General features: G+C 49.6%; 2 protein-coding genes across 5 annotated transcripts in view; one reads left to right on the top strand and one right to left on the bottom strand.

Moving 5' to 3' along the window:
• The window catches only part of FAM104A (family with sequence similarity 104 member A), a 21,217-nt gene extending 14,672 nt beyond the window's left edge, over positions 1-6,545 (top strand). For 2 of the 4 annotated variants that reach the window (XM_037494199.2, XM_037494197.2), the window contains 2 exons: positions 608-670; positions 2,525-6,543. In XM_037494199.2, the coding sequence (XP_037350096.1) occupies positions 608-670; positions 2,525-2,764 (303 nt within the window). In that variant the 3' untranslated portion in view covers positions 2,765-6,543. Of the gene's footprint in view, positions 1-607; positions 671-2,524 lie in introns of all 4 variants that reach the window. The other 2 variants (XM_037494196.2, XM_037494198.2) reach the window with 2 other exon arrangements.
• Positions 3,761-14,318, bottom strand: COG1 (component of oligomeric golgi complex 1). The gene is made up of 14 exons (XM_037494192.1): positions 13,893-14,318; positions 12,313-12,557; positions 11,995-12,176; positions 11,687-11,857; positions 10,062-10,218; positions 9,384-9,594; positions 8,230-9,021; positions 7,576-7,722; positions 7,123-7,284; positions 6,153-6,280; positions 5,591-5,699; positions 5,122-5,231; positions 4,966-5,041; positions 3,761-3,931 (listed from the first exon to the last, which is right to left on the bottom strand). Exons 1-14 carry the CDS (start codon positions 14,205-14,207, stop codon positions 3,806-3,808), a joined length of 2,931 nt encoding a protein of 976 aa, XP_037350089.1. The 5' UTR covers positions 14,208-14,318; the 3' UTR covers positions 3,761-3,805.

The following is a 14,318-nucleotide window of genomic DNA, read 5'->3' as shown; positions in this document are numbered from 1 at the left end:
AAAAGAAATATTGGTTGAAGAAGTTATAGAAGATAAAGATATTTTTAAAACTTAGAAGGTCCAAATTCTATTTTGGTGTACGTATAAATACACACACACGCTGAAGAAAAACATCTTTAAAGCCAGCTGATGTATCATACATACTGTTTTGAAACTTGTGAAAAAAGATAAGGACCTTTTTCTTTTTTGGTATACATACATATTTATCATTGTTTGCAGCTGGATAGAATTTTACTTTTATGGATTATGTTTTATTTTTTGTACTTTTTATAGATGTATTATTTAACTAACTTCCCTATTGTTAGACATTTAGGTTGTTTACCCATTTTTAGCTATTATAAACAAGCCACCCTAAACGTTTTTATACATGTCTCTACAAAGTTGAGTTATAAGGCTTTAAAAATGTATTAGAAATCACAGGTATATATGTCCCCACGCCCGTAATTTTCCAGTTATTGTACAGAAATCTTTTCCAGCCTGTTTATTTTAAATAACTTTTTGCTGAATAGTATATACCTTTGCAATTTAGTATAAAATAAGCATATTCTATAGACATGGAAAATTTGACTTATTAGAAACTGATTCTAGTTCTTGCCTTAATTTTCAGACAGTACCGGTAACGAAAAACAGTAAAGAAAACAGACTAAGAGGAAACAGAGTGCTCTGCGCGGTGGGTTTCCAATCTAGTGTAGTGACCTGCTTGCTGAATACTCATCCCCTCCCTGCCTGCCGCCGACCAGAGGCAGTTCTGGCAGGTCACACTGTAGGTCAGGAGAGGTTTTTATGGAAAGCAGTCTTTCTTTTTAAATTGGCTTTGACCTCTTAAGTCTGTAAGTAAGTTTAATTGCCACTGCTGCTTGATCCTGCCATCTGACTTTATTCAGCCCATTAGAATGCCTTCATGATTTTTTTTTTCTGGTTAGAAAAATAGATGGGTCATCTACTAAATGGGCAGTGGGATATGTGACCTGCGAAGTGGTTCCCAAGGAGCTTAGGCCCATGGTGCTTCTTGGAGTAAGTTTTAACAGTGGGTACTTTCTATGAATATTGCGTTCTTTGCTGTTTTCAGCTATGTTATATATGTACAGAGTTAGGTATCATTTTTGATCAGAATATGCAAATGAATTTTTTAAAATCCAGTATCTACCTGGAAACTTGGTTTATAGATTTGTATAGTGACAATATCTAACCACATGGCAGAAAAGTTATACTAAAGGGCAGGAAAAAATATGCAACTATAGTTCCTCCATTCTAACGTAACTGGTTACTTTCTTTCCACTCTTTTTCCCTCATGTGTAGATTTTAGTTAGCTGTAAACAACCATTTCAAAAACCACTGTCTTTGTCTAAGGAAATGTAAATCTGGATTTATCAAAAGGCTTAAAAAAAAATAATTACATGCCAGATCATTATTAGTAAATGGTCTCCTGCATTGATTCTTTCCAGGACAATATTGTGTTGAGATGTAAATAGGAGAGATAGCTAATAAAGTTATTGGGGTTGTCATTTTTAGAAAAGCAATGTTAAAATTATAAAATAATTTGAAATGGATCCCTATTGCCCTCCCTTCTGAGAATCCTGACACTGTGAGGAGGATTTCTGAGTAATCTGATATTAGGGATCGCTGACTAGCTTCTTCAAGGTAACTAAGCCCTGTTAATTATGTTTAAAAAATTATGCATGCACATACACTTAGCAAGCAGAGGAAATGCTAATACAACTTTATTAGGAGTAGGAGTATTTTTCAGGGTATGGGCCCTGCATTCAGAGAACACCATTTTGTATCAAATATGAGAACCAAGATATTGTCACAGCTTCTTATTTTATTTTTTTACTATTCTTTCTTTATTGATGCTTGTAAGAACTGGGGTCTAGGCCTGAGGTGTGGGGGAAGGAGGATTCACCAGAGACAGAGTGGGGGGCAGAACAGGTGGATCTACTGAAATATATTGCTGAGGGGAGCCATGGGTGAGAAAGGAGAGGTCTCCTGCGCTATGTGGGTTTGCTCCATGTCAGGATCAAACTCTTGCGCTGTGGCTGGCGATAGATAGCTTGATAGTGCTGAGACTTTAACCCCTACACCACCAGGGAGGCCCTATATTTTTATTTTAACTTGTGCCTGGAACCCACTTTATTATGACTATACCCTTTTTATACCCCATACCAACAACTGGCACTTTTCCTTGGAGACTGAGAACTTCCTTGTGTGGTTATTGAAAATTATTGGAACAATATTAGATGTTATAAAAGCAGATAGAGAAAATGGGTAAGGAATTAAGATGGAGTTGGAAGGGTTTGCAGTCAGAAGCCTGTCTTGAGTCAGCCTCTGCCACTTCCCAGGAATGTGCGGTGGGATAGTCTCCCCCCTTGCCTTGGCTGGTTGAGAGGATAGAAAGAAATAGCATAGATGATACCTGGTTGATGCTGGTATTCCTCAACCCGGGTAGGAGACAGTCTTTAAAAGTGTATTGCAAATGAAACTACAGTAAAACTGCTTCATCATGACCGTTTTCTTTTTCTCCCAGTCGTCAAGCAGCGACAGTGGCGGGAGCAGCAGCAGCAGCAGCAGCAGCATCAACAGCCCGGACAGGGCCAGTGGGCCAGAAAGCAGCTTAAACCAGATTGTCGCCGCATCCAGCCCCAACACCCCTCAACCCGTGCCCGAGCAGTCTGCACTATGCCAAGGCCCTTACTTCCACATCAACCAGACCCTGAAGGAGGCCCACTTTCATAGCCTACAGCACCGAGGACGGCCTCCAACATGACACGCTGGCAGCTTCTTGCCTTCTGTGAAGGGACAGCGCTGTGCAGATTTGATACTTCAACTTACAATGTTTTAAAAAATTGCACAAAAAAAATGCCTGTTGGCTTTTCAGTCTATATTTGAAATAACAGGTTAACAGGCAGTTGTTTACTTGTGGTTTTGCTGCACTATTGCAATTTCAAAGGGGCTTTGAAGCAATTTTTTATAGGATTCTTTTAAGGGTGGGTATCAAATCCATGTCAAGGTAATGGTAAGAGGAAATCTCATCTGTGTGTTGAATTCATAGTTTGTCCAATCCAGATTGATTTTCGAATCTGTCAATTAGAAATTCTACTTTATGTAAAAGGGCCTTTTAAAAATGCGGGATCTTCAATTTTTTAAAATTCAATAAACTAGTAAAGAGTATCTAGTTTCCATGAAAAAACATAAGTTTTTTTCCAAAATATAGAAAGCTTGATTCAGTCTTGCACTGAAATTAACTGCCATACTACCTCTTAGTATGTAGACATCTGTTGCAAGTCCTCGCTCTGTGACAGGGAACAGTCAGACCCACGCCGGACTGTGCAAGTGAAGCACCTTCCCTAATAACCGCCTTCGCTCTGTCACGTACGTGTATTTCCAGAGAGAATGTCTTTCAGACTCTTGTGTGCCACGTAACCTGTGCTATGTCGTTCCTCCAGAGCCTACATCTCAGACTCGGGAGACAGTGCTGAGTTACAGAAGTCCAGAATTACCCAGTGACTTTGGTTTTACTCACAAACTTAACGATACCAGCAGCTTCTGTGATCCCCTTGATAACCCCACCGGGGTGTGCTGAGACCCAGGCGTGGATGGATGCCGGCACAGCGCAGGTTTGAATGATGGCTGCGTCTCAAGTATTGTGAAATGACTGGACAAGGATTGACCTGACGTGTAAAGTGACCAGGGGGCTGTGTTCTACCATGGAAACCGAAAAGACTGCTGTGGCTTAGAGACAAATGATTAAAGCCCCTCTGGGAGAAATAACAGAGTTTATTCAGAGAGAGACGGCTATGCGCCCATGTCATTTAGTCATACTAGAGAGCCAACCGAGTTTAAATAATGAAGGTGTAGACGCGTCCTCATCTTCACTGACAAACTGTCTGAACAAGGAGCCAGGATCTGCTCGGGATGGTTCCGGGGGGATGACCTGCCGTTGCATGTAGAGGAAAGTGCCTTAGAGTCGAGCCGAGTGCCCCCGCCGCGCTGCCCGCCCCTCCACGCCACTCGGTCCAGCCAGCACACCAAGCCCGTCTGAGGCAGCACAGAGCGCTAGTGAGGAAACTGCTCTTTGCCAAGGCTTGAAAAGGACATGGGACAGAACTGAACTTGGAAGGTGAGGACTGTCAGAGGAAAGAGGTAGACATCCTGCTGCCTCCTTTTCCATGGTTGCTTCCTCTACTGTGAATGAAAAAGGCAGTTACTCCACGTAGCGATGGAGACTCGCGAGGGCAAGCTGCAGCACAGGCCCATGCTTGCGGAGTGGGGGGTTCGTGCAAGAACTTGTCAGTACCATCTCCCAAGCTTAAAACCAGATGTTTGACAAGGATTTTGGATCTTAATGGGTGTGATGGCAGGAGGTGGGAAGGACACACTGCTAATGCTTGGTCTACCCGTAAAGCAAACCACAACTAAATGCTGTAAGAAGACGGGCCGTTGGAACTCTCAAATGACACACACACACACAACACGACTCAGAAATACCCAGGACTCCTGCAGGCTACTGGATGGCAGCCGACTGAAACAAAATGTGCATTGACAAGAAAATGTAAAACTTGAGACAGCAAATTTCCTTTTCCCCCCACCCAAGAAGAAGAAGAAACCAGCACCGAAACAGACTCTTTTTCCAAATAAGTACAACCACAGTGCTGGGGTTAGCGGTTCACCCTTTTCCCCTACTAAGAACAAGAGATCATCTCCATCCTGTCCTGCTCATTTTCTACAGCTTGGCAGCCCGAGATGCGTTTCTGTTGGGAGGCTACCTGATAGTGTAAATGGGCATCTCGATCTAGGACTTCTATTAGCTCAAGCTAGTAAAACCTTGTACTTCTGTATTGCGCCGCCATTAAAAGCAGCATTAGTGCATTGTCATTCGATGCTTATCAGTTATTTAGAGGGTGCGGACGGGTGCTTTGGGGAGTAGGGAACAGGACCCACAGGGATGAATCTCGCAGTCTCACTAACCTGGGCTTTCGTTTCGATGCTTCTGGTTAACTTAGCCTTCCGGGAGCTGGTCATGCTCAGTGGAAGAAGTCCAAACCTCCAAGACAAAGACGAAGGAGTTTCAGTAGCACGAACAGGAACCTTCAGGGCCTACCGAAAAGCCCTTAGCCTCATTACCTGATCTGACTCGATGCCAGCGGCAGGATGTTATGGGGTTCCTGGGAGTTGAACACACTGCTCCTGGGGGTGAACTGGTTCTCCGTACCGCTGACCAGGCCCAACAGAACCTGACAGATCAGAAAATCATTTCGGTTAGTCACTGCTTTGCGTCTAACCTTCCCTTTGGGGAGTGTTTACTTGAGGAAGTCAGTACTTCAAAATTACTTTTCTCTCTACCCAAGTCAGAATCTCAGTCATAGCTTTTCTTATCCTTCTTTCTGTGGCCTTGATCCTCTCCATCACCCGAGGAGTCAGATCCTGGCTGTCTGAGCACATGAGATTTTATCTGATCCCCTTTTAGCCCTTAGAACTAAACCGGGCCGCTGGTGTCTCCGCCCCTCCTGGCACTGCCTCCTGCAGCCTGCAGTGCTGGGCAGGTTGACTGTACCTTGAGCCCTTCACTGACACCGTGCGCGCCCCCATTTACCGAAGTTCGCTGCACCAGGCGGTTAAGGTTGCTGTTGAGGTGGGGTGTGAAGACATCCAGGTCAAAGGGATCAATGAGTGCTTCTAAGTAGTCAGCCACTTTCTCAATTCTGGAAAAGGGTCAGGGCGAGTCACATTTTTTAGGACAAAGCTCAACCTTAGGGAATTTTAACGCTTTAGAAATCCTGGAGTTGGGTTTATTCTCCTAAACTGTTTGCTGACTGAGCATATCCTGTCACTGATCACGGTGCATAGTTGTCCTCAAGCACTCCGACCTGAAGGGGTAGCTTAGTTAAGTCCATTCCTCCCCACACATTGTTTCCAGAAGTAGCTCAAATGACACCCAGTAGCTGCGGGGCTGACTGAGAAGAGAGGACGGAGTCACCCGCTGTGCTCGATCACGGTATGTGTCCGGCAGGCGGCCACTGCTGGTGTGGTCATCTAGCAGAACGTTTAAAACAAACCACTAACGGGAGGTCAGAGGCTGGCTCTGCAGCGCCCAGAAAAGGGGCTCCTTGCATTTAGAAGAGTCTGCACTGGGGGAGCCCGGAGAGTGATGGTACCTGGAGTCCTGTTTGCTTCGGCCGCTTTTCACCTCCTCAGCCTTGGCTGTCAGGACAATGTTGAGGTAACGCAGATCATAAAGCAGCTGCAGGGCGCGGTTCTGGGTAATTGGAAATGCACCTTCTCTCTGCAAATGAATTCCCAGTCCCGCCCATTGTTATACAGGAGATAACTTGTTATATGAGCCTAACAGCTCAGGTTTGGGTTGCATTACAGCTTGTTATTTCAGAGGGAGGTAGAAGCTTTCATATTCCTAAGGCCAGTTAGATCTCACAACAAGAAACAGGTTATATTAGAAACTGGGTGTTAAACGAGACTGATAGCCTAACAGGAAAGAGACCTGGCCCTTTGAAGCAGCTCGGGATGCTGTAAGTGGTCATTTTAAAGGAAAAAAAGTGTGAGGGAGAGATTTTTGAGGATTCTCGGGAGAGATTTACCTGAATTGTTTCTAACTACAGGAGTTGGTCCTGTCTTAAAAACATTACTAAAGAGCTGGGAAGGTAAACAGGGCAGAGTGCTTCACAAAACTACACACAGAAGGAGAAGGGAGGTGTGGGGGCAGAGGTGAGCAATCCCTTAAAGGAGTATCTGGGCAGGGCGCCGTGCTTTGCATCATCTGAACCTCCTCATGCCCCCTGAGCGGTGCCCACATGGTCACATCTGATGCCAAGGAAACAGGTGAATGATTTGCCCAAACCACGCAGTAAGCGCGGCCCGTGTGGGTGCTGCAGCCAGAAGCCAGGCCTCTGACTGCAGCTTCCACCCTCAGCACTTAGAGCTGCCTGTGTAGGAAAGACCTGCTCGACCCTGGAGAAAGGGTGTGATTAAACTCAGGGCCGAAGTTACTCCCGACCAGAGAGCCTGACTGAGTGATCTACGCGTGTAATCCTTGATGCTAACTACTCAGATCCAAGGAAACCTAAGATTTTTATTTCTGTTTTTAATGGAAGAAAAATGTCAGACACCTACCTTAATCTGTTTTTCTTCTGAAAATTTCTCATAGGCAGCTACTACTTGAGTCATGCAGCTCTTCAGCATCTCCTGCAGTGTCACCTTTGGTAAGGCATGGCCTCCAACCCGATTAATTTCCTGGCACAAACTAAACAGGAAGGACTGTACATACCAGGATGGCTATAAATAAAAAAAAAGGAATGCCGAGTGTCGCCTCGCCTGCGCTACATGAGTAGCGGTGAGGGCAGACCCATTTATTCCACTGGGCGACGTGCCCAGCCCGGCCACCAGCCCCTTCCAGGGCCCGGAGAACAGATGCATGCGGCGCCCCACCGCACAAGCTTAGAAACAAACACTGTCCAGCTCTTGCCCAAAGTCGGCCAGGAGGCGACCTTCCAGCCTTCCCTTCCAAAGAGCCCGTTCCCTCGTCCAGCCCAGGGCCTCCCTCAGTGGCGGGTGGCACCAGCTCACCTGTGCTGGGAGTCGGATCTTGGAGGTGACACTGCTGCCAGACTCTGCTTCCTCCTGAATTTCTAGTTCATCCCAGCTGGTAGCCGTGGCCAGGACTGAACCTGCGTCATCTGAAAGTAACGACTGGGTGAATCCATGAGCCAGAACCTGGTAATGAAAGACAAGGGTCCACACAGGCCGCTCAGATCCTTTGCAGTGTTTGCTTCAAACCCCAGGAGAGCCCTGAGGTCAGCTTCAGAGGCTTAGATCTCGCGTGGGATGGTGAATGCAAACGCCGCTCTTCTGGCTGATGACCGGGGTCTTGTTGCTGACCACCCCACAGATGTCAAGGGCCTCCTCTTATATACCAGTGGAGACTATAAGGGGAACATGATGTTAAAGTTTAAGAGCAGGAATTACCATCCAAGAAGAAAATCTTTCATTCTTATTAGATGGAAGGGAAAAAAATCCAGGTTTTGTCTATAAAATCGAGGCTAAAATGAATGGAGAGGTTTTTCATCTTTGTGTGATCTGAGAGAGATAAGGCAAAGTAACTGTATAAGGCAGGGATTGGTATGTCCCGACTACTCAGAGGCCCTATGATGGCTGGCAAGACTGGACTATGGGAAAAGTGAGACGCAACGGGGATCTCAGCAAGGATCGCGTGTCACTCACTTTCACCACTGCGGAGCTCCACACCCGGTAGCCCATCACGCTCTGCTGGAGGAGCAGCTCCTTGACTTCCTGCCACTTGGCCTGCATGGGAACCATTTCCTGAGCTTTCCCCTTCCCTTGTTTTTTCAGAGCCCAGGAATCCCTTGCTGGTTTCTCGGCACTCCCTGATTTTCCCAAGATGCATTGCTTCAGGTGGGGACACAGTTCTCCCAGTGACTGGCAGAGTCTGGCCATGAAAAGGACGGCGTGCAGCTTGACGCCACGGAGGACGTCCTGCTGCCCTTGCACCACCTCCTCGATGCGCTGCAGCTCTGCCTGGATGCAGTTTGTGATGTGCAGGATGCAGGCCGCCGAGTGGGCCCGCAGCATCTCCTGCACAGTCCCGGCATCGGAGTATCTGTCGAAGGCACAGTTCTTGGCTTGCACGGGGGAGGTGTCCTTGGGCAGCAACGGGTCACCAGAGGGGAGGTAAGCCAGGAGGTCATCCAGCATAACCTTCAGCTTGGAATCTAGGGCAACACAGAAGCTCTGGACGGACGGACTGATGGCTTGAGCTTTCATGGAGAGCCCACTTCCAGCAAGCTGACCCCGGTTGGCTACGCTGACCCAGGCAGCATCGGAAGGCAGGTCGTTAGGACTCTCAGTCCAGAGGAAGAGAGACATGTTGTGCTCAAAGTGGAGGTGCTTATTTGGAGTGGAGCTGCTGGTGCTGCTTTCAAGTTCCTGCAGAGCGGCCATCAGGAGCTCTTTGGAACTACTGGAGATGGAGGCAAAACCTTCTTCTGTCAGAGTCTACAAGAGAAGGAGAGAGGACTTCTAATCCAGTTTCTTTCAAAAAAGCTCCCAATGTGCACTAAGTGGCTCTCTACCCCAGCAGCCAGATGCTCTCCATCACGCCTGGAGGGCTGGCAGTGGCGGGCAGGAACGAGTAAGCACTGACGGACAGGACTGAGCCCAACCACCTGAAGGCCTCGACTCTCCCAGCATTGGAGTCCGGATCTCGGCTCCTCTGTGGTTCCTGACCCAGAAGTGCTGCCCCTGGAGTACGTCAGCAGGGCAGACAGACCGGACAGTCAGGAGCTCACATAGGGACTGTCAGGAGCTCACATAGGGACTGGCCAAGACACAACAGGGTCGTGTGACGTCTCCCTCACCTGTAGTCGGTCAAGGAAGAGTTGCTGCATCAAGTCCTCCCAGAACAGGAGTGGCTTGTCCAGCAGCCGCCGGCATATCACGTCCCAGCTGTGGTTGGTGGCCTCGTTAGTGAGTAATTCCCACATGGCATCCCGGATCCCTGCCAGACCCTTCATGCTTTTCACGTACATAAGCAGGTTGGTGATCCCATTTTTTATGTCTTCATTACACCTGCAACCAAATTATTTTCCTTGAGCCCCATCAGACTCATGGGGCCTTACAACTATATTAAGAAAAGCAGCAGGACTCCACTTGCCAACTCTTTCTGAGCCCCAATATATATAAACGTATAACCCAGCAGTTCTAGCTGGACTGGGGAGAGGGTTGGCTTCACCAGGCCTGCCCTTGCTTCCCTGAGGAATCTAGAAGGAAGTCTAGAGCCCCACAGAAAGGCTTCAGATACCACTAAATAAAAGTTTATGAGTGGCATAACTTTGACATAAAGAGAATTTGAAATGCTCTACATAATACTCTGGAAGAAAAGCTCCTCCCACCGTGGGGCTAACTTGCCATGGACATGGTCATGGTCATGGCACCGAGCAAGTGGCCATGCAGAGGGCGGTGTCAGAGAGTCATCCAGAAGACTGGCCTGTTCCTCTTGGGCTGCTGCCAGCCTCAGGAAAGCTCTGGCTACTTACATGTGGATCCATTTCTGCAGCGTGTCTTTCAGGTACTCCTGGCTGATGGGATGCGCCAGCGTGCGGAGGGCTGGCTGGAACTCCACGACCGATGCCGGCAGGTGTCTGAACCAGCGGCAGAGCTTCATCTCCTCCTGCAGAACCCCGGCGCCCCTCCCTAAGAGAAGGCCAAGTGAGAGTCATCAGGGCCATTCTCTGAATGGCTTATTGAAAAATAGACCTTAGGAAAGTTTCCAGAATTGACGTGAATCTTCCTCTGGGCAGGTCAGAGTGGGCCTCTGAAAAAGGAGGAAAAAGGACAGTACAGACTAAGTGCAGGGCCCCTCCTCGGAGAGTGACAGCTTCCCTCCACCTCCGGCCATCCTGCTGGCAAAGGGCAGGGTGGAAAGGGATGGAGGGAATAGGCGAGGGGAAGGAGAAACAAGTGGCGGAAGGGAGAGAAGTCTGAATTGTAAGCACAAGAAGGAAACCAAAGCTAAGGAGGTGGGACTCTAGCTGGAAGACAGAGTAAGCCAAACACGGTCCTCTACAGCACATGTCTCTGAAATGGCTTTGTGTGTCACCCCGTGTGCTGTTTCCTTCCACCTCTGGCTGTGTCTCCTCTGTCTGACCTTTGAGTCCTGTCATCCATCCCAAGGCTTCCAACAGTAGCTGCATGTGGACACCCCAGGTGTGACTGGCCAGACCTCTCGTGCTCTTTCTGGCCCTCAGTTGCCGCCACTCTGCCACATTCCCACTCCAGTCAGCCGTCATCATACAGCATGTGAACTGCCCTTCCAAACCAGCGATGTTTCTAGCAAACTTGGACACCTGTTCTACTCCCTCAAGAGCCAATCCACAGCCATCTCCTAAACAGACATCTGAGTTGTCCTATTAGCTCCATCTCTGCTGCCCCCGTTTGTCACCTAGGTCATGGGGACGGACTCCTAAGTGAGCTTGCAGCATGCACTCTTGCCCCATGGGGCCATATAAAAGTCGACTGCATTTCATTTCAATTGGGATAAACACTACCAAAAAAAAGTATAGGATGCTTGGGAACTTAGCACATTCAACATACATGAAGGACCATCAACTCTGGATAAAGTCCTAACTCCCTAGCCTAGCCCATAGGGCTCTGCATTATCTGGTCACATCTGCCTGACTGGACATGTCTCTCGTGCTACTCTTCTCCTCACCCAATACCTCTTAGCTCACCAGCTTTCTCCCTGTTCCCCAAATGTATCAACGCCCTCCTTGCCTCAGGACCTTTGCATATTCTCTCCCCTGTGCCTGGAAATCTTCTGGCCTTCGTCCCCCATAACTCATCCTTCAGGTCTCCATTTAAATAACATTTCCTCAGGGAAGTCTCTGACCTTGATGTTTCAATACTTCTAAGTTAATCTGTACTCTGCCTTGATAGCAATGACCGATATTGATATTAAACAGATATCTGAGTATTTATGAGTTCAGTATCTACCTCTACCATTAGCCTGTGACCTCCAAGAAGGTGGGTCCATGAAGGTGGAAAATGTTCGATTCACTGCTATATCCCCAAAGCCCAGCACGGCCACTGGCAGAGGGCAGGTATGCAGTAAATATCAGTTGAATGAACCAGAAAAACAAAGAAAAGTTAGCTAAGAGCTCACCAGTAGGATGCTGGCCTGTGATGGTCTCCAGGGTTGAGAAGAGCAAGCCGCACGGCAGAGACAGGTCTGGCATTAGCCCTTCTGGTAGCGTGTAGAAAAGAGCATGAGCTTGGTTCAAAGTGGTGGCCAGCAACATCACTAGGGAGCAAATCTGAGTCTTGATCCCGGTACCTAGAAGAAACCATCCTCTGAAACAATTGCCTTTAGTGAGAAAACCAAGAATGCTCTGGATGCTTCAGCGTCCACGAGCTCATCCCTCTCCATTCCCATGTTTAAAAAAACACATTTTGGAGAGAAGTCACACTCACCATGGTGTGGCTGGTTGAGAAGTTTCTGAATAGCTGCCTTTCTGGCCATCAGGAAGTCTGTGAGGGCTTGGCGAGGAGAACTCTCTTCCAAGAGCATTATGGAGCACAGGGCCTCCGCCACGGCCTGGTCAGACACAGCTTGGCACTTGAGCAGCATCTTGCTCTCGTGCAGAATGGTGGACCTAGAGCGAGGACAAAGGTCAGCAGTGAAGTGGCCACCTTGGGAGAAGAACCTTGGTATACAGGAAAGAAGACCTATTCCATAAAATTGTGGCGGGAAGTATCGTTACCAGGGATCTTTCTGCCGGATTCACTTACCGGAAGTGGCTGGCCGCTGCCACCTGCCGAATGAGGATCGGGAATCGGGAGAGGACAGGGCTGTTTCTGGAATTAGAAGAGTCCAGCTGGAGCAGGTTGTGAAGGTGGCAGCAGAGCAGGTAGAGCTGTGTGGCGTGGAGATACTGAGAGGTCTCCATGGAGCTCCAGATTTTCTCGGGAATGTCTAAGAGCAGCTTGATCTGGGCAGCCATGCTGTAGAACTTCTCCTGGGACGGCTGCTGAGGCTGCAGGTAAGTCACAAAACTAAGTCAGAAGAACAACCCAAAGCAAGGTCGGTGTTCGGCAGGCTTGGGGAAAAGTATGGAGTGTGGGGGGTACAACAAAGCTTTCATTAAGCCTGATTCCTTGCCACTCAGCAAGGCATCGAGGTTCGGTGGAGCTGAATTATGGGACTCAGGGGTGCTGCACAACCCTGTCGGTTGTTCCTAAGGGCTACTCCACTATTAGCTCAGCCCCTCGGGGAGGAAAGCTTCAATCTGGTCCTCGCACAGTCTGGTTGTCAGTGACGTCTCCATAGCACACGCTGCTCACCACCGGCTTTAACCGTCAGAGTATATAGTAGGGGAAAGTATGCTTTAATTCCACATCACATAGTTACCCCTAATGTTGACAGCTAGAAAAACCAGTTTCTACATGACCAGACAATGAGAGAAAAAGGCAATCTCTTTCAAACATAAGTGTAAAAATGTACACGGTGGTTCACATCGATGGTATGCACTTTATGATAATAACGTTTGGCTGGAGCACGCCAGGGGAGGTCTCCTATTGCCTAAAGGAAATGAGCTCCTAATCATTCCTGGGCTGCACTGAATTAAAACTGATCAACTGTACACTCACCCCTTAGGATAAACTGCCCTAGCTTTAATACCATCATCAAAGCTGTCTGAAAACATAACAGAGTATTAAAAAACAAAACAAAACATTTTTTTTTTCTAGTCTTCCCTTTGCTGTTGGAAGCTGCAAATGCCATTCATTAAGTCAAAGCTGGGAGGGGGCCGCGAACCCTCTCTGAGCGAGCTGCCTAGGGGACCGTCCTTTAGCCACCAGATGTTGCTCCAGCTGTGGGAGGTGCTCAGGGCCGGTTCTCCCACATCCAGGGAAATCATTCATGTTTGGAGGAACGAGCACTTGGGGTGACGGGATTAGAGACACCTCAGCTCCCCAAAACAACAGAGCTCCCCCATTAAGAGGGGAGGGCTGGCGGCTGGTTCTCTCCTCCAAGGAGGGCTAGAACGGCTCTTGGGGGCTGTGGAAGTTATTCTTGGGGTCAGGGTGGGGGTAAGGTTGGGGCGAGGGATGAACGACCGGGGTGGGGCGTCCGGGGAGAAACGCGCTGCGGGGAGAAGTCGGGGGCCGTGGCCGGGGAGTGCGCCCGCCGGCCGCGCGGGAGGCCCGGGTGTCGGCACCTGAAGCCCCGGGCGCGGGCGCGGGCCGAGGCCGGGAGGTCGGGGCAGCTCCCGCGGACGCGGCCGGGACCGTCTCCCGAGGAGGACGCCGCCCGGCAGGTGAGGCCGGGGGCGCGGGCCGCGGGGGGCGTCCTGGGCGGGGCCGGCGCTGACCTGCGGGGCCGCGGGCGGCGGGGGCGCGGCGGGGCCGGCGCGGCGGAGGCGCGCGCAGTACCGGTCCGTGGCCCTCACGGCGTCCACCAGCCCTTCGGCGCAGCGGCGCATCTGGCCGATGGTGTCGGCCGCCTCGATCAGGTCGCGGTAGCGCTCGCCCACCATCTGCCGCAGCTCCTCCTTCTTGTGCTCGATCTCGGCCCGCACTTGGCGCTCCAGCCCGCGGATCTCCTCCGCCCCATGGGTCTCGAAGAGCGCCGCGGGGTCGCGCAGGTCCAGCCGCCTCAGCGCGGGGGAGGTGGCCGCGGCCGCCATGACGGCCCCGTCAGCCTCGGCCGGGTCACTTCCGCCCGCCGCGCCCGCCCCGCGGCCATCTTGGTTGTGGGCGGAAGCGCCGCGCGGCAGCCATGTTGGTTCCGGCGGCGG

The sequence above is a fragment of the Talpa occidentalis genome, unplaced genomic scaffold, assembly GCF_014898055.3.
Source record: "Talpa occidentalis isolate TD23 unplaced genomic scaffold, MPIMG_talOcc4v2.1 talOcc4.7, whole genome shotgun sequence".
Taxonomy (NCBI): Eukaryota; Metazoa; Chordata; class Mammalia; order Eulipotyphla; family Talpidae; genus Talpa; species Talpa occidentalis.
The sequence above is the reverse complement of the archived record's forward strand: the minus strand, read 5'-3'. Positions and strand labels throughout refer to the sequence as shown.

Excerpts from the sequence above, each read along its gene's own strand:
- COG1 (XM_037494192.1), bottom strand. The coding sequence starts at position 14,207 with ATGGCGGCCGCGGCCACCTCCCCCGCGCTGAGGCGGCTGGACCTGCGC. Across the intron at positions 5,042-5,121 it reads CTGGCATCGAGTCAGATCAG|GTTTGGACTTCTTCCACTGA; the intron begins GTAATGAGGCTA and ends TTTGTCTTGGAG. Across the intron at positions 3,932-4,965 it reads GCATCGAAACGAAAGCCCAG|GTCATCCCCCCGGAACCATC; the intron begins GTTAGTGAGACT and ends ATGCAACGGCAG.